This window comes from Arvicanthis niloticus, chromosome 6 (assembly GCF_011762505.2).
Source record: "Arvicanthis niloticus isolate mArvNil1 chromosome 6, mArvNil1.pat.X, whole genome shotgun sequence".
Taxonomy (NCBI): Eukaryota; Metazoa; Chordata; class Mammalia; order Rodentia; family Muridae; genus Arvicanthis; species Arvicanthis niloticus.
The window spans coordinates 67,901,854-67,921,613 of NC_047663.1; the positions used below are offsets into that span (position 1 = coordinate 67,901,854).

A 19,760-nucleotide genomic window follows, 5' to 3' on the forward strand; every position below is an offset into this window, starting at 1 on the left:
GACTTGACTCCTACCCTCATGATCTCATAGATCTCATAGGTCTCCGGCCTCCACCAGCACACCATCTTACTTGTACTTACATGTAAACAAAATATAAAAACATGAAGTAAAGAAAGTAAAATAGTATACATAAAATTTGAGCAAATAAAAAAATAATTAATTAATTGCACTGGTTGGTTTTGTGTCAACTTGACACAAGCTAGAGTCATCAGAGCGGAGGGAACCTCAGCTGAGAAAATGTCCCCATGAGATCCAGCTGTACGGCATTTTCTTGAGGCTGGGTCTCAGTTAGTTCCAGCTGGCTCCAAGCTCTGCTTGAGAGAGAGTCTAACCCATTGCAGATGGTGCCATCCCTGAGCAGGTCGTCCTGGGTTCTATAAGAAAGCAGGCTGAGCAACCGAATAAGCAGCATCCCTCATGGCCTCTGTATTAGCTCCTGCCTCTAGGTTTTTGTCCTGTGTGAGGTCCCCATCTTGGCTTCCTTTGGTGATGAACAGCAATGTGCAAGTGTAACCTGAAGCTCTTTTCTCCCCAACTTGCTTTTGGTCATGGTGTTCCCTTATAGAAATAAAAAACCCTAACTAGGAGTTCAATTAATTAATTTTAAAGCAGTGGCAGGCAAAGGGAATATGGATAGATATCCTGGGCCTTAGGGTATGGATGAGGCTCTCTGGGTTAGGAGGTCAGAGTAGGACCTGAAACTCCTGGAGTGACATCTTGTTTTAAACACTTCCCTTCCTTCCTTCCTTATTTAATTTGAGACAGTGTCTCACTCTGTATCTCCCCCTGGCCTGGAACTCACAGAAATCTGTGTATCTCTGCTTCCTGGGTGCTGGACTAAAGGCATGCGGCACCATGCTGGACTTTCTACTTTTTTTTTGTTTTTGTTTTTGTTTTTTTTTTTTGTTTTGTTTTGTTTTGTTTTTTGAGACAGGGTTTCTCTGTATAGCCCTGGCTGTCCCGGAACTCACTCTGTAGACCAGGCTGGCCTCGAACTCAGAAATCTGCCTGCCTCTGCCTCCCAAGTGCTAGGATTAAAGGCGTATGCCACCACCGCCCGGCGGGCTTTCTACTTTTAAGAGAGCCTTGGAAGCAAAGTACACAAAAGTACTTTGTAACCAAGTCTCTCATCTTCAGAAGAAGCTGCTCATGCTCCTCAGAGTCCTTAAATTATACTGCAGTCCTCTGCTGTGAGGCACTGCACAGAGTGAGTGAGCATGCAGCTTTCCGAGCGCAAGTTCAGGATGGGCTTGTCTGCAGAGCCAGAATGGTGGCACGGGTCTGAAAAGATTAGGGATCCATGGTCATCTTTGAATGCATAATGAGCTTGAGGCCAGCTGAAACTAATTGAGCCTCAGTCTCAAAAAACAAAAACCACAAAGATAGATAATAAATAGCTCTGCAAGGGAGCTTGTCTGCAGTAATAGAGAAAGAACTTGACATGCCAAAGAATCAGAAATAGATCTTCCCAAACTTGGCTGTCCTGTCCTTTGATTGTTAATTATCACAACTTCCTTACAATAAATTAATTCTCCCTTCTTTCTTTTGTTTCTTGAGACAAGGATATGCACAGTCCAGACTGGTTTCCAATTCTCTGCACAGAATAAACTTGAAATTCTGAATCTCTTCCTCCAAGTCTGTGCTAAGATTGCTTTTATCAACAATGATTTTAAATTCATTTGGTGCTGGGGATTGAAAGGAGGGCTTCTTGCATGCTAGTCTTGCATTTGACCAAATGAGCTATGTGTCCAGCCCAGTTCTTTTGTTGTTGTTGTTTTAAAGAAAAAAAAAAAAAATGAGAAGTAGCCTTAGCTAGCCTGGAACTCTCTGTGTGGACCAAAGTAGCCTTGAACTCACAGATATCTGCCTGTGGCTGCCTCCTGAGTACTGAGATTAAAGGTATGCATCATTATTTTTTTCTTTTGGAAACAGAGTTTAGGTTGGTAGACCAGGCTTGCTTTGAACTGTCAATCACCCTGTAGTGAGGCATGAGGTTCCATTAGTAACAGGTCACTGCAATGTAGAAAAGTATAGAAACGTGCCAAGAAAAAAATGCTGTTCAGTACATCCAAGGAGACACACTCCATGCTGGAAGAAGACCTTCCTGCAAAATCTGTGTGTAAAATGACAAGGGCAGAGAACTGACGCTGTGCAGCAAAGGCTTCTCAGTCAAACCATTTGATCTGGCATGCAGAAGAGGAAACCAGCTGAACAGAAGGGAAGCCCCTACTGACTCTTCCTGACAAGAACAACCAACTCTGTACTCTTCATCCAGGTGTTTGATTTGCCAAATCAGAGACTGACGTGTATGTGCAAGTTCCACATCTTGTCCCCAGTTTTTGTACTACTCTGGTCACCCACTTGGATGCAATGAGCCTGGGGATCTAATGACTTTATTCTAATTGGCATCTCTGTGACAGTTTGTTTGTTTGGTTTTTGAGATAGAATCTCTCTAAATAGCATGGCTGTCTGGGAACTCACTGTGTAGACCAAGTTAACTTCAAACTCACAGAGATCTGCCTGCCTCTGCCTCCTAAGTGCTGAGATTAAAAGTGTGCATCACGGTGTCCAGCTGTGACAGTTTTTTAAAAAACAAAACAAAACAAAACAAAACCTCAGGTTGTAGAGATGGCTTAACAGTTAAGAGTATTTTCCACCCTTGCAGAAGCCCTGGGTTTGGTTCCCAGCATCCATGTGGTGGCCAACAACCCCCTGTAACTCTATATGCAAGACTTTCAACCCCTCTACTGGACTTCTGCAAGCATGTGATACATACAGGCAAAACAGCCATGCAAATAAAATAAATCTCTTTTTTTATCGTAACTTTGTTTTTGGAGAAATTAGTTTGGGGGAAGATCATATTATTTTCCACTATAGATAGATTTCTGAAGCTCTGCTAACTCTAGATGGGCAAGGACCACCTAATCTGACTCAGTGGTAGAGCCCTTGCCTAGCATGTGCTAGGCCTGGGGTTCAAAGAGGAGCTTATCAGTGTAGCCTCAAAACTGGCTCTGGGATAGTTAACACATTCTTCTTCTTTAGTAGCCATTAGCAACTTAGCTGTTTTGTACTCAGGGGGAGTCTCAGTTGGTCAGCCAGACAGGAAATATTTATCTTCAAGTCTAGCCAGTTCCAGAGGACAAATAGTTCAGCTAATGGTTTACACAGTTTATGAGACAAGGAAAGGGAATTTCTGACACAGGTCAACAAAGCGCCAGGGCAGGCTGACCTAATCCTGAGGAAGAGCTTGTGTTTGCAATAAACTGGAGGCCTTTCCTGTCAAATGCTCTGAGTGTGTGTGTGTGTGAGAGAGTGTGTGTTTCCAGATAAGGGTCTCACTATGCAACCCTGGTTGGCCTGGGATTCACTTCTAGACGAGGTTGTCCTTGAACTCACAGACCTCTTTACTTCCTACTCTCAAATGCTAGGGTTACAGGTATGAATCATCATCATACTTGGTTTCACGTTTGGTTTTTCGAGACAGCCTCTCTCTACATATCCTTGGGTGTCCTGGAACTCACTAATATAAACCAGGCTAGCCTCTGACTAGAGGTCTGACTGCCTCTGTCTCTGGAGTGCTGGGATTAGAGACAAACTCTGCCATGCCCAGCTAACATACTTGTTTTTTAATTTTTTTTTATCAATTATTTTATTGTTTCCTTTTTTGGGTTTTACTTTTCATTTAAATTATTTTTATTTATATGGGTATTTTACCTTAATGTATGTTTGTGCGCATGCATGTGCAGTGCTTTTAGAGACCAGAAAACGTTGTTGGATCCTCTGGGACCGAGGTTGAAGACAGTTGCCAGCTTGGAATGGAGCCCTGGTCCTTTGGAAGAGTAGCAGCTCTCTTAAGTGCTGACCCATCTCTCCAGTCCCTCCTTTGTTTACTTTGAAGATTTATAATTAATTAGCTAATTAATTTTGAACAGAGAGAACATAGATTTATTAAGGAAAAGTGAGAAGAAATTCCCAAGAGTAGAAAGGGCTCCAAGGGAGGAATAACTTATTTTGAAATGGGCATAGAATCTAGCTCTGGTTGGCCTCGAGCTTGGCAATATTTCTGCCTGAAATGCTGGGACTATAGGAGCAAACATGAAGCCCTGGCTTGCTTTATTTATTTATTTATTTATTTATTTATTATTTTTAAGACAGGACATTATGTATAGCAGGCTGGCCTTAAATTCAGCACATAGCAGAAGATTTGCTATCATGTCTAACTTTTAAAAGTTTATTTTCTCATTTATTATTTTAAAACATTAAGTTTATATAGAAAGCAAACCTTCCTCCTCCTCTTCTTCCTCTTCTTTTTCTGAGCTAGGTAGCATAGGACTGTGACCCAGAATTTAGCGGGTAGAGGCAGAACAATCATCAGTTCAAGGCCGTCTTCAGGAACCTGTGAAGGGGGGGGGGGCAGGGAGTGGGGGAGGAAGAGAGAAGCATGAAAAGGAACCTGTTCCAACAGAAAATCCTAAATTAAGCCTAGGGCCTCTGCCCCACCCTCACCCCAGCATTTTCATTGTCAGTTTCCTTAGGCGTCTACTTCTGTCCTATGTGTCTCATCCAGATAGGAAGCTAGATCCTTCTTTGCTGTTCTCCCAAATCCAAAAACATCATGGTTTTTATTTGTGGGCTGCAGAGAAAGGCAGATGCCATCCCCTACGCCCTGCTTCTGAGTCTCAATGTCCTTCTTTACTTCCTTCCAATCAAGGCTTCCCTACTCCTTCCCAGGCCTCTGAGGCTCCCTAAGACCTTAGGGAAGTCGGAGTCTGTCTCCATCCCATCCCATGCTTTTTCAAAGCCTGCCCAGGCCTGTCTAGATTCCTTAGCTAGCAGGAAACCTGTGCACACCCTTTCTCCTCTTAAAGTAACTGTCACACATTTTGGGGGTGTTTTCTTCTACCTCTTGTAGCTCTCCCTGTACCCCCAGTTACACCTGATCCAGCTTGACTCATCTGAGCTGATGAATCAGATTCTCTCACTGGAACTCACTTGTTTTGGGGGGGAGGGTGGGGGGAGGCAAAGATTTACATTTTTTGCACTTTTCATACCAAGTTCCAGGCCAGCTAGAGCAGCAACAGAGTGAGAACCCCTTCTAGGAAAACAAAAACCGCAGGTCTCCGATTTCCATGCTTATTTAGAGCTAGTCCTGTATGCACTTTGAGAGCCAAGGAGAAGCCAATGCATAGGATGAGGGGAAAGGGGGCCACGCCAGGGGGTGAGGTAGGGGTGAGGGTGGGGAAAAAGAGAACACAAGTGTGTGTGGTGGTGATGGTGGTGCAAGTTTATTTATAAAGAGATAACTAACCAGCATGGTGCTTCAATCCTAGCACTCTGGAGGCAGAGGCAGGTGGATCTCTGTAAATTCAAGGCTAGACTGGTCTACAGAGTGAGTTTCATGACAGCCAGGAAAGAAACACAAAGAAACCCAGTCTTGAAACAAAACAAGTAGTTGATTCCAAAGTTTCTGGTTGATTGTGATGATCTATAGCTGCAATCCCAATGTTCATTAGGCTTCTGCAGGAGACTGATGAGTTTGTGGTCAGCCTGAGCTACGTAGAAAGTATTCCATAAAGAGAGCTGGCGAGACGGCTATTACTCCCCATCTTCATGACTTTTGTTTGATCTCCAGAATCCACAGGATAGAAGGTGACAACCTTCTCTCAAAGGTTTTTTTTTTTTCTAATCTCCTTATGATCACTATTCATTAAAGAAAGGCAATTAGAACGGAAGGCTGGGTGTGGCATTGCACACCTGTAATCCCATTACTACAAGCTCTAAGCCTGAGGTACATAGAAAACTGCAAACCAGTGAGGGCTTAGTCTTTTGTCTCCGTAAGATTGGGCTGTAGGCAAGTCTGCTGAGCATTTTATGTAATGATTAATGTGGGTGGGGCCTCCTTTGGGCTGGTTGTTCTGGGTTCTGTAAGAAAGCAGGCTAAACTGGGCATGAAGGCATAGTTCTTCATTCCATTTAGAGACAGAGGCAGACATATCTCTGAAAGTTCAAGGCCAGTCTGATCTACATATCAAAACTCAGGACAGCCAAAACTACATAGACCTCGTAGTTTTGCTTTTTCGTCACAGCAGTAGTAACCCTGACAAAAACAACCTTATTATAAAAACTAACAGGGCTGAGTTTGTGGTACATGCCTTTAATCTCAGCACTCTAGAAGCAAAGACTGGTGTATCTCTATGAGTTTGTAATTCAACCAATGGGTCTATTACAGCCTGGAATTCCTTTACTTTCTTTATTCAGAGTTGGTGAGCCTCTCTTAGTGAGCACAGGGCATATGGAATCTTGATGCTGGAGCAAATGTTTAGGGTCTGTCTACCTATTCCCTTGGAAGAACTAGATGACTCCGATAATTACTCTTAAAAACTATTTTTGCATTTTTAAACATGTGTATGTCCTCGTGTGCCTGTGAGTGCGTGTGTGTGTGTTTGTGTGTGTGTGTGTGCAGGGAAGTTACAGGACAGCTTGTTGGAGTTAGTTTTCTCTTTTCATCATGTAGGTCTCGGGATTCAGTTCAAATTGTCAAGCTAGGTAGCAAGTACCACGAAGACATCACTGTCCTTAGTGAATGCCTGTTGTTGACATGGATATGGCCCTGTTAAATGTCCCAGTGCCTCAGACCCATTGTTAGTTAGCAAAGTCTTCCCTGGGTCAGGCTCTAGAGTTGTTAAAGCCTTCCTCTGGATGTGATGTGGTTAAGTGTGGACAGCATGTACAGAAAGCGGCTTCCTTCCACACGCCCAGCAATGGAATCACCCACACTAGGCTGGGCTGTCCTACCTCAGTTAGCCCTTAAGAAAAAGTCACAGCCTAAACTGATCTGAGCAATTATTCTATTGAGATTCCTTTGTTCCAAGTGACTCTAGGTTCTTGTCAAGTTGACAACTGAACTATGACACTTTCAAGATAAAAAATAAGTACTTAAAATTTTTTATTTGTGTTTATGTCTATGTGTGTGTGCGCCCCATATGTGCAGGAGCCCATTGAGACCGAAAGAGAGTTGCTGAACCCCTCAGAAGTATAGCTACATGTGCTTGTAAGCAATTAAAGGTGGGTGTGTGGGAACTGAACTCAGGATGCCTGAAAGAGCAGCAAGTACTCTTAACCATGGAGCCAACTCTTCAGCCCTCCCCTGCTCCCAAATAAACAAACCTTTGACATTGACTGAAATGGCATAAATAAATATCCATTTTTAGTGGACTACAAAGTATTCCTAAAAGGCAATTACCTGTGTGTGTGTCTGTCTGTGTGTGGTGTGTGTGTGTCTGTGTGTGTTTGTCTGTGTGTATATGTCTGTGTGTCTGTGTGTGTGTTTGTCTGTGTGTGTGTCTGTGTGTGTTTGTCTGTGTGTCTGTGTCTGTGTGTGTATGTCTGTGTGTCTGTGTGTCTGTGTGTGTGTTTGTCTGTGTGTGTTTGTCTGTGTGTGTCTGTGTGTATGTGTTTGTCTGTGTGTGTGTCTGTGTGTCTGTGTGTGTATGTCTGTGTGTCTGTGTGTGTGTTTGTCTGTGTGTGTGTGTCTGTATGTGTTTGTCTGTGTGTGTGTCTGTGTGTCTGTGTGTGTATGTCTGTGTGTCTGTGTGTGTGTTTGTCTGTGTGTGTGTGTCTGTGTGTGTGTCTGTGTGTATGTGTTTGTCTGTGTGTGTGTCTGTGTGTCTGTGTGTCTGTGTGTGTGTGTCTGTCTGTGCGCCAGTTTTACTGACTGGCTTTGAACTCACTATAGAGCTGGTCATGATCTTGAACTTCTGATCCTCCAACCTCCACAGCCCCGAATTCTGGAATCCCAGGTCTGTGCCTCCACACCCAGCTTCAGTTACCTATTTCTGAAGAAAAATGATTCTATTACATTTCCTCTCTTTGCTGGATAGCTTCTTGAGTTTATTTTTCAAAGCATGTCAAGAGCACAGATGCTCTTGCACTTTTTACTTTGCAGTATCTCTGTAGTAGAAGCTGCTTTTGGATTCTGTTTGTTTTCTGTTTGAGGCTTTGCTTTTGACTTGCAGGAAGACTCCCATGGAGCCCAGCTTGTAATCTCCTTGCACAGTGTTTCTGCTCCTGCCTTTAGCTACAACTGGATTTCTGTGCCATTCCCTAGAGACCAAGTTAGGGCGTGCACTGCTCTGTCCAAGTGTCAAACTGTAAGCGTCTGGGATATATTTAGATTTTGAACTCACACTGCATTTGCACATTAGCAGATGACAACAGGAAAATAAATGGTCCCCCTTTGGTTGTGAAGCAATGTCTGGGCTGAGAGCCATGTGAACTTGCTGCTAGTCCACATAGCTCTGATCCTGTATCAGATTACAGGCTCTCTAACTTGCCTCCCCCCATCCCGTGTGTGTGTGTGTGTGTGTGTGTGTGTGTGTGTGCGTGCTTCTGTCTCTGTCTCCATCTCTGTCTCGCCTTCAATTCTAGGGATTAGACTTGTGTTCCTCCTACATGCTGTGTAAATGTTCTATCACTGAACAATACCTAGGCCCCTTGCTCACACTTTGAGAGAATTCTGGAAGTGAATCTATTACAAGGGTCACAAGGCCTTAAAATCATTCTTACTAATCAAGAACCAAAGAGTGTTGCCTTCTGAGATAAGAGGCCTGTGGTTTGGCCGGATGGAAACCAGCCCAGGATATGATGCTGATTAATCTGAGCATCAAAATTAAAAATGGCCCAGAAACTTTAAATTGTAGAAATTAGATAGTGGCTGCTGCTGGGGTTGGGGGTAGCTGGAGTGAGCAGGTTCTGCTGTCAGCTGACAAGGCCAACAGACAGGACTCAGTCGTAGAGTTGGAATGTCAGCTGCTGGAGATGGAAGAAGGCCCAGCCTGAGGCTGGTTGAGGCAAGGATGGATAAAGAGACTGTGACTCATACCAGGAAAATTATTGGTGATCAAAGGGCTTAGAGTTAAATTGGATCCTATCAGCTTATAAGGCCCGTAGAAGTCTGTGCAAAGTTCACCTGGCATTTTAGGATCATTAAGAGGCAAAGAGCTGAGACTGTTAATGACACTACAGAGCAGATGTATACAAGGAGCAGCCTGAATAAGGGCAAAAGTGAGTGGCTTTGGGGAAGAACTAAATGATACACAGTGCTGCTGAGGCAGTAGACAGTTTGAGTAGAATGACCTAAAGATGTCACTGGTATGGGATGGAATTGAACCATAGGGTTTGTTGTTGTTGGTGGTGGTGGTGGTGGTGGTGGTGGTAGTCTGTGTTTTATGTAACACAGGCTGGCCTCAAACTATGTAGTGGATGACAACCCTGTGGTAGGCTTATGAATGCAACCTCAGGTCAGTTTATGTAGTACTTGGGCATAGGACTCGGAGCTTTGTGCGTGCCCTGTAAGCACTGTAGCAACTGAACCGTACCCCCAGCCCAGTGTTTATATCAGAAAAGCATAACAGGAAACTGCTACAGTGAAAACAACTCTGTTCAATCACCTTTTCTCAGCCTGGCCTGTTTTTGTTGTTTTGTTGTTTGTTTAGACAGAATCTTCTTGTAGGTCCCAGGCTGGACTGGAATTTACCATGTAGCCTAAGCTGCTGTCACACTCATTCTCTTGCTTGGCCTCTGAAAGTGCTGGGTTACAGGTGTGGGCTACCACATCCAGCTTGGAGTTCTGGAATTTAAGAACAGGGAGTTGCTTTGACTGAAGCCCATTGTTCTACTCACTGTGAGATGGGGGAGGCCAGAAGGATATGTTACTCAAGCACGGAGCTACATCAGGACACTAGTGATTGGCAGAAGGCCAAGGATTCCAGTGACCACTCTGTAGGTGGGGATTATGAGTTCTCAACTGACTGTGACTGAGAACTTTTAGTCTCTTGATGGGTATCTTATGAATGCTGTATGTTTAAAAATAAACAAGCACTGTTTTTGATTGCTTAGAACTAAGTTTAACCAGAACTAAGCTGAACCAGAGAAAAACACCAGTTAACTTCCTGTTTCTAAAGTTTTCAGGATACTTGCTAGATGAAAACCTGTGTGCTGACATGAGTTTTCACAGAGCCTCCAGCACCACACGTCCCGGAAGCTCCACGGCTGTGCAGTTGAGACTCTGGGAACCCTGCCATTCAGATTCTTCACAATTCTCAAATAACTTTTTTGACTTTGTGTATTTAAATATCCCAGAATAGCCTCTTGAGCTATAAGTTTGATGATCCAGGAAACTATTTTTGGCAGGATGAGTACTCTGTGACTGATCTATTTTATTTGAGAAAGACAAATTGTTTAAAAAGATAGGGCTATGAGGTGTTTTGTTTTGTTTGTTTTTGTTTCTCTGGCAGGGTTTCTCTGTGTAACAGCCCTGGCTGTCCTCAATTTGTAGACCACGATGGCCTTGAACTCACAGAGTTCTTCCTGAGTGCTGGGATTAAAGATGTGCACCACTATGCCCAGCTTGGGCTGTGACATTCTAAATGGAAAAGAATAGTAGGGCCATCAGGGAATGTTGGGTACAAAGCTGTGATATATAAAAAAAAAAATTATAATTTTTTAGTGGTTTAGCCAATGGTTGGAGGAAGGCTTCCAAGAGAAGGCGGATAGAGAGTCTCAGCTTTTTCCCTTCTTCTTTAATTTTAACAGTTTTACTCCATAGCTTTGATTAATTGGACTGCAACTTACCATGTAGACCAGGCTGGCCTTGGACTCACAAAGACCTTCCTTGCCTCTGCCTCCCAAGTGCTTGAATTAAACATCTCTGCTACCAGGTCATTAAATCTTTCAGGTTGTGAGGACACTTTGGGCCAGGCAGCCTGGACTCTGCCCAGCACTTGATAACTCAGATGAGGCAGGACTCTGTCCGAGGTAAAACCTACAGTCATAAGGGCTCTTATCTCCTCCTACAGGCAGGACAAAACTCAGAGGAAGGACAATCAAGGCCAACCTTTAAAAAGGTTAGCTGATTTTATTTTTTGAGGTGTTTCTTGCTATGTTAACCAGGCTAGCATTGAACTCTTGTGTCCAAAGGATTTTTTTGTTTGTTTTACAAGGTCTCATAGGAATGGTGGTGTTTGCTTATAAACCCAGTACTTGTGTGGCAGAGGCACCCAGATCTGTGAGTTCAGGGCCTGCCTTTTCTATATAGTGAGTTCCAAGCTAGCTGGGTTTGCATATTACAATCCTGCCCCCCCTGAATAAACAAATCCAAAAACAAACAACAAAATTAAGACAGAATCTCTGTTGACCAGGCTGACCTTGAATTTTTGAAGCAATTGAGACTGATCTTGAAGTTCTGATTCTGATACTTTCTCTAAGTTTCAGGATTATGGCTGTTTGCCAGGATTGTCTTTCAAGGAAACTTTTTGCTTAGCTTTCCAAATAACTGGTATATGATTCCATCCACACTGACTTCCTCAAACCTCTAAAAATTGTGATACAAAGTATGTAACATGGTTGGAAAGAATACTCAGTGGTTAAAAACACTGGCCACTCTTCCAGAGGACCATTGCTTGATTTCTAGCACCCAAAAGGCAACTCACAATCATTTCTAAACTCCAGTTCTGGAAATCTGATACCCTCTCTTGGTCTCTGCAGGCACAACTGCATATACATACATGCAGGTAAAACACCCATACATAGCAAATAAATTGAAAAAAAAAAATGTAAGGGCTGGAGAGATTGCTCTGCTGTTAAGAATTCTTGTAGATCTGGGTTTGACTCCCAGAGCCCACATGGTAGCTCACAACTGTCCCCAAGGCCAGTTTCTTGGGATCCATCTTTTTTTTTTTTTTTTTTCCTTATTTGAGCACACTGTAGTTGTCTTCAGACACACACCAGAAGAGGGCATCAGATCTCATTACAGATGGTTGTGAGCCACCATGTGGTTGCTGGGAATTGAACTCAGGACCTCTGGAAGAGCAGTCAGTGCTCTTAACCCTGAGCCAGCTCTCCAGCCCTTGGGATCCATCTTCTGACCTTTGAGGGTACCAGGCATACACATGGTACACAGACATAAATGCAGGGAAATCACTCACATACATAAAGTAAAACTGAAAAAATTTAAGGAAATCTGTAACATACAATTTACCATTTTAGTCAGGTGGGTGGCACATGCCTTTAATCTTAGCACTAGGGAGGCAGAGGCAGGTGGATCTCTGCGTTTAAGGACAGCCTGATCTACAGAGTAGGTTCCAGGACAGCCAGGGCTCTATTAAACAGAAAAACCCTGTCTCTGAACAACAACAACAACAACAACAACAACAACAACAACAACAACAACAACAACCCCAAACTCAAAATCAAAACATTTCTCTTGCTCCCCAAAAAACCCAGAGTTTAAAACCAACCTGGGCTACATGTGACCCTGCCTTAAATTTTCACACCAGTGTTGTTGCACCAACATTACTGAAATTTTCATCATACAGGAAACTGTTCTGACACAGTAACTCCTCAGGGTTTCTACTCAGCAGCCTGTTGCAATCAGTAAGTATCCCATTAGGCCATCCTCGGTTTGTCACAGAGTGGAGTCATGCACATTTTTCCAGTGGAGTTCAGGTTCTTTCCTTTGTCATGTTTCAGTGTTCACCCATGTTGTTGCTTGTATCAGTTTCATTCATTCTTTATTGTTTGTTTTGGCACAGGCTCTCACTATGTAGACCTAGCTGGCCTTAAACTCTCAAATATTTATCTGCCTCTGTCCCTGAGTGCTGGGATAAAAGATCTGTACTGTCACGCCTGATTTAGTTTCATTCATTTTTTAAGGCTGCAGATTTATATATATATATGTGTGTGTATTTTATATATACAATATTTACATATACATGTATATACATATATTTACACACACACACACACATATATATACACATATGTATATACACACACACACACATATATCAGTCAAAAAATTCATTTACTGTGCAAAGCCCTTAGGTTCAAACCCCAATACTTACTTGACAACAACAACAAAAAACCCCACTCAGGCATTATTAGACATTCAGATTATTTTTACATTTGTTTATTTATTTATTTATTCATTTATTTATTTATTGGTATACTTTTCTGTCATCCAAGTTGGCTTGAATTTATTCTGTTATCCTAGGGCTGGCCTGGTCCTTCTGCCTCTACCGCTTGAGTGTGGGGCTGCAGGTGTGCACATCTATGCTCTGATTCTTTTGGCTTTTGAATGTGCTGCTCTTTCTCTTTGAGGTCTCCTGTAGTCCAGGCTGTCCTTTAACTATGTAGCTGAGGTTAGTCTTGCTCTCCTCCTGTTCCTATTGCCTCAGCCTTGTAACTGCTGGCATTACAAGAGTGGGCCACTCTCCGTAGCTCACTCTCCTTACTAACTAAAGGCATTTCTTGTGTCCATTTATAAAACCCTATTACCCTTTCCAGTAGCCTCTGGTCATTGTCTTTAGTTCAAATGTGAGAACTTTCTGGTAATTGGCAAATTTAAAGGTGGTACCATTTTGGCTACTAGAGAATGAAATACTTCCAGAGGCAGCAATAAACTCAGAGAGACTCCTCCTTCAAAGAAATGGTAAAGTGCTTTGTTTGCTTGGACATTAGCTTTTTGGGTGACTGGTCTTACTGGATCTGTCCTCTAGCAACACAAAACTTACTGTAGGCCAGACATTGTAAGGGCTGGCCAAAAGACTCTGCAGGTGCCACCAAGCTTCCTGCCTGAGTTCAATCCCTGGAACCCACAGTTGTCTCTGATCTCTACATGCATACAATGGAACATAGATAGATTGATAAATGCAATTAACAAAAAAAAGCCTTACTGTTCAAACCATGCTAAATAATGTATTACTAGCTTCCCCCTCTACCACGGCCTTTTTCTTTTGTGGAAAGTCTTTCAAGGTGCCACCATTTTATGCTTATATCTCTCATTGTTAGATCAGGATCAATTAAGGTGATGTGGAAATAAAAGGGAAGACCAACTTCTCACAGGATCAGAGTCATACCTTAATCTGAATAAATGAAGGACAGATTTTCCTCCTTGGGAGTGGAGACTGTTGGGGCTCTGGGGGTTTGAAATTTTATAGGGCAGCAAAGGGAACTTTTGGGTGGGAAGCTTTTTCTGCAGCCCTATTTACTGCTTTCCCACACGCATCCATTTTGGTGGAGTCCTTACTATGCTGGCATCTATACCAGGATTCTACGGTGTTGACCCGGTCTGGAGCATTCCTACTCCTGACTACCCTGGTCTGGAGCATTCCTACTCCTGACTACTCAGCGGGAGTTTCTCAGGTGCTAAGGCTATTAACCCTCACTCATTACCTTTGATTAGATCCATTTGCTCCCTCCTGATAGTGATAATTCAGGGTGTGTGCACGTGCATCCCTGTGTGGGAGTGCTGCACAGAGTCTTGAGGAGAGAACAGATATCCTCTGGTGCTCTCTGATGTAATTTTTGGAGGCAGGGTCTCTCTCTGAAACTTGAGCTTTAGTTTTTGGACTAGGCTGGTAGTTAGGGAGCCCCTCTAGTTAACCTCTTGTCTTTGTCCTGTTAGGTTCTAGATGACAGGTGTGGTGGGATTTAAACTCCAGTCTTTATGGTTTCACAGCAAATATTAATTGTGGAGCCCTCTCCCCGGCAGTTTGTGTTGAAGCTTACACTGTTAGGCACCTTTAAAAAAGAGGTTACAAATAAGTGATATTATTATAAATAATTTTAAAAAATTCTTACAATTTTGTGGTGTTGGGGATCCAATCCGAGGCCTTGAGCCTGCAAGTATTCTAGCACTGTACTTGATCCCCAGCCACAAAACAGCCACAAAACTGGGAGACTCAGGATTTTCCTTCTGCAATCTGTGTGGGTAGATTATCAGAAATGCTCTGAAGCTGGCCTTCTCTCCAGCTCTCAGCAACCGGCTAAAATAGGGGTCATTATCGTTTCAGATTCTTTAGCTTAAAGCAGGTATAGTGGGGCATGGCTGTAATCCCAACAATAAGGACAGAGACAAGTGCTTCAGAATTTCAAGGTCATCCTTGGAGACTGGCCTGTATGAGATTTTGTCCCCTCCCCAGCTACTCTATATAATAATGTATGTACTAGCATTCACTTGACACTGGTCTTAGACCTTCCACTCCATGGAGCCTATTATTTTCTTCGTTAGCGCTTGTTTTTAACACTGAGTTTTACGTAGAGCCAAATTGAAGCTGTAGGATTAACTCGAGTTCACCGTGGGGCCTTAAGAAAAAAAAAAAACTGCCGTGGGCCTGCGAAGTCACTGCCGGAAGTTCCTCCGCGGTGACGAGTACGGCGGAAGTGGGCTCAATGCAGCTCTCCGAAGTATTGTCTCACTCCCGCCCGCCTAACTTCTGGATGGGAGGCGCACTGAAGCTCAATGCGGCCTTGGGGCTGCTCCGCGCAGGCTCAGTTGAGAACTTCGCGGCGGACAGCTTTCGTCCTCCCACTTCCTCTCCCGTTTCCTGTGCCAGGACGTGACGCAATACTTCGTCATACGGGAGGAGCCTCAGGAGGAAAGGCGTCTGAGCCGGGGTCTCGCGAGAACATTTCGTTCCAGCGCAGTTCTCGCGCAGCAGCCTTGCTCCTGTCGCAACGAGAGCCTTCGAGATCTTCTCCGCCCCCGCTACCGGCGCCTCCTCTGCGGCCGTGGAGCCGGAGCCGGCCTGAGCCGTAGAGGCCCGTTTTTTTCAAGGACCCAAGCATCCTCGTGGAGGGTCTTCCGGCTTTGCCCGCCTAGCCGCAGTGCTCTATCAGCCCACGCGGCTCGCCCTCCCCACGCGCCAGCCCCGCCGGGTTCCGTGTGCAGTGTCGGCGGCCGGCCCTGGGCCCGAGCCCGAGCAGTAGCCGGCGCCATGTCGGTGGTGGGCATAGACCTGGGCTTTCAGAGCTGCTATGTCGCTGTGGCCCGCGCCGGCGGCATCGAGACGATCGCTAATGAGTATAGCGACCGCTGCACGCCGTAAGTGTGGGCTTGGCTGGCGGGGTCGCCTCGCTTTCCAGTCGAGGGTCCGCAGGAGACCCCCGCCGAGTGCCGGGTCGCCCGCGGCTGCCACCTGCTTCGGAGCCTGGGCCTGCGCCAGGCACGAGGCCTTTCGCGCGGGCCAAACGAAGGCTTTGGGCCGGTACTCTGATCCGCGGAGGGTTTGAGTAGGAGCTGAAAGGGAAGGCGGGCCTGAGACCGTAGGATGGACCGCTCTCACCTTTTTTTGGGGGGGTCGAGGAGTTAGGTCTGAAACTAGGCCCAGGGCTTGCGGAGCTTGTTGAACTCAGTAGAGGTCCGAACTCTGCACACGACGAACATTTAATAAAAGTTAACTTGCAAATTGTAGTCTCGGGACTGGGAAGCGGTCTGAGCCCCACGTGAGTGGGGGCGGGGTGGCGCCCGGAAGATGTGAAGTCTGAGTACCTATGGCTCAGGTCCATTTTCCCCCGGCAGCTCTCAATTGGGGTGGCCAGGATACATAACGAGATTTAATAAAGTCGATGCTTTTCCTGATAGCGTTTTAGCTCCCCTCATTCATTTTTGGATATTGAGTTATCTTGGGTCATTCCTTACCGTTTGCTCACCTATTCCTTGGTAGCATTAGTTCTTCATGCTAATGAATTCCAGCCGGAAGGTTGCCACAATTGTTAATGCATGACTCAAGGGCTCACTTTGACTTTCTAGAACTTACATGAAGTTATGGGGATCGGTATAGACAAATCTGCAAAAAAGGTGACTCACTCAGATCTTGCTGGAGTAAAAGGGAGTCTACCTTTTAAATATATGTAGGTTTCTTTTCCACATGTAGCCCAGGATGACCTAAAATTTTTATTCTGCTTCTGTCTCCCAGTATCTGGGACTACAGGTGTGTTAATTTTTCTTTTTCTTTCTTTTTTTTTTTTTTTTGATCCGGCACCGGTGGCACGGGCCTTTAATCCCAGCTCTCGGGAGGCAGAGGCAGACTGCTGTGAGTTCGAGGCCAGCCTGGGTCACAGAGCAATTCCAGGACAGGCAGGACTACACAGTAGCGAAAGCTCTGTTTTTAAAAAGATTTTTATCTACTGAATTCCTTTAGACAAACTTTGGAAGAAGCTCTGTTGTTTCTGGGTTCCCAGTCCCAGATTCATTGTTTTCTTTCTTTTCTTTTCTTTCTTTCTTTCTTTTTGTTTCTTTTTTTTTTTTTTGAGACAGGGTTTCTCTGTGTAGCCCTGGCTATCCTGGAACTCACTCTGTAGACCAGGCTGGCCTCGAACTCAGAAATCTGCCTGCCTCTGCCTCCCAAGTGTTGGGACTAAAGGCATGTGCCACCACTGCCCAGCTTCATCTGTATTTTTTTTTTTCTTTAAAGATTTGTTATTTATTTCATGTGTGTGAGTACACTGTCGCTGTGTTCAGACACACTAGAAGGACATCAGAACATTACAAACGGTTATGAGCCACCAAGTGGTGGCTGGGAATTGAACTCAGGACCTCTGGACCTCAGTGAGTGCTCTTAACCACTGAGCCATCTTTCCAGCCCTTTATCTGTATTTTTAACCAATCTTCTGAGGCAGGTTTCCTGTATCCAGAGTGTTTTGAAATAACTTTGAGACTGGGAATGACTCTTAATCCTCCTATCTCCCAAGTGTACAGGTGTATATCACAACACCCCGTTTTATGTACAATGGGGACTGAATTCAGAGCTTCATGCATACAAAACAAGCACTCTACCAACCAAGCTATTGTCACCCACTTCTCAAGTTTGGCACCACAAAGCTTTGGTGCCATTATCAAAGTCAATTTTCACCGTTCGTCCCCACTCCAATTGCCAAGCTGTTTTTCCATTTGTCATTTTAAAACTAAGTATTATGATTAATATTTCTTTTTTTATCTTTTTAAATTGGATATTATATTTACTTTTCAGATTTTATCCCCTTACCCCATTCCCCCCACCACCTAGAAACCCCCATCCTATCCCCCCTCCTGCTTCTATGAGGATGTGCCCCCATCTACTCCCCCCCCCATGATTAGTATTTCTACAGAGGTATATCGTACTGTTTTTTTAAAAAGTTAACAATTTTACTTCTAGGCATTTTAGCACTAATTTCATACTTGATAATGATTCTGCTGGTTCCTCACTTTATTTGTGAAAATCATCTTTCCAAGTAATTTCAACAGGCTGCGCTGAAGAATCTGGCTTCTTGGTCCTGATCTGCTTAGAATTACATACTTCGCCTGGCCGTTGGGCAGAGGTTTGAACTGAAGAAGCCGAGGCTTGGGAAACACTGCTCCCATCCTTCCTGTAGATTGCCTTCACCTGTTCCTCTCTTAGATGGCAGCTGTGGCGGTTTTGCCAGGAGTTTCATTATTTGAAACTTTAGGAGTTGTTTTCTGATGGCAGTTAAATTTGCATAAAGCCTGAATAGGTCATTAAGTAGAGTCTGAGTGTACACTGCATGCACACTGCATTATTTTTTTCTATATATTTTCCTTCACCTGACTCAGGGCTTTTAATTTAATTATTATTATTTTTTTTTTTTCGAGACAGGGTTTCTCTGTGTAGCCCTGGCTGTCCTGGAACTCACTCTGTAGACCAGGCTGGCCTCGAACTCAGAAATCCGCCTGCCTTGCCTCCCAAGTGCTGGGATTAAAGGCGTGCGCCACCACTGCCCGGCCAATTTTTTTTTTTTTTTTTTTAAAGACAAGATAGCTCTGGCTGTTTTAGAACTCAGTGCAGACTGAGCTGGGAGTAAAGATATGCACCACCACACCCCGTGTAGTTTATTTTTTAAGACAAGGCCTCACTCTTAGTCTAGCTTTGAAGGAATTACAGAACAGCCTTCTGAGTGCTGCCGTCACAGGTGTACACTGCCATGTCTGGCTTCATTTAAATACTCTGCACTGTGCATTCGTTTAACAGATTTCTGTGCTGGAGGCTTGGCCTTAAATAAAAAAGCTCAGAAAGCTCAGTCTTTTCAGGTTGCAGGAGAATGGATTTAGGTCTTACAAGCATGCAGAGCCTGGGTTGTGGGTTTCTTCTAAGAAAGTGTAAAGGTGTAGGTCCTGGAGATTTGGGTGTGACAGATGCACCTCATTTTTAGTCTAATACTATTCCAGTTTGACTTAATTCTGTAAAGGCAAATGAAACTGTATGTACTTCATTTCACATTGGGATTTACTTGAACCAGAGGAGTAGCCAAATCTTTTCATTTCCATGTCCTTGGTTTTAGCAGATTGTGTAGTGTGACTGTGTCAAGCACAAGATACTATGATGAACAACAAAATACTTGCCATCATGGGGATGGTAATGGAAAAAGCCACAGGCTAAACAAGAGCATGGTGAAGAACAAGGTGGAAAAGTACAGAATATGATCAGAGTGTAACAGACACAGCTAGGTGTGGCTGGAGTTGGAGGGTGCTTCTAAAATAGCATTTGTGACCTGGAAAGTAAACACAAGTTTACACGTTTACATGGAGGCAGATAATGGTGGGTTAGAGGACGAGTTATTTGAGCAAATGGGAAGAGTTGAGGCAAGCAGTGATTTGACAGATTGAGAGGATGGTGGCTCATCTTGAGCCATGGCTTGGGGAATGGTTAAGATTTCTCATGCTAGAGCAGTGGAAAGTGATCCAGCTTTTAAAAATGTTTGACAGTCCACCACTTTTAAGGCAGAGGCAGGCGGATATCTGACTTTGAGGCTAGCCTACCCTGGTTTACAGAGCAAGTTCTACTACTACACAGACCCCATGTCAGAAAGCAGATAATTGGCTTCTGAGAAAGTGAGAATGGATATGAGAAAACCAAAGAGAGGTTGATACTGAGGAGATTGCCTGCAGTATTTGGTTTCTCTGTGTGTGGTAGCAGTGGGAGAGA

The 19,760-nt window shown here is 44.1% G+C and overlaps 1 protein-coding gene across 1 annotated transcript in view; it reads left to right on the forward strand.

Moving 5' to 3' along the window:
• The first annotated feature begins 15,389 nt into the window (after positions 1-15,389).
• Hspa4 (heat shock protein family A (Hsp70) member 4) overlaps positions 15,390-19,760 on the forward strand; it is a 41,961-nt gene continuing 37,590 nt past the window's right edge. The window contains exon 1 of the mRNA XM_034504540.2: positions 15,390-15,883. Coding sequence (XP_034360431.1) covers positions 15,777-15,883 — 107 coding nt within the window. The 5' untranslated portion in view covers positions 15,390-15,776. The remainder of the gene's footprint in view (positions 15,884-19,760) is intronic.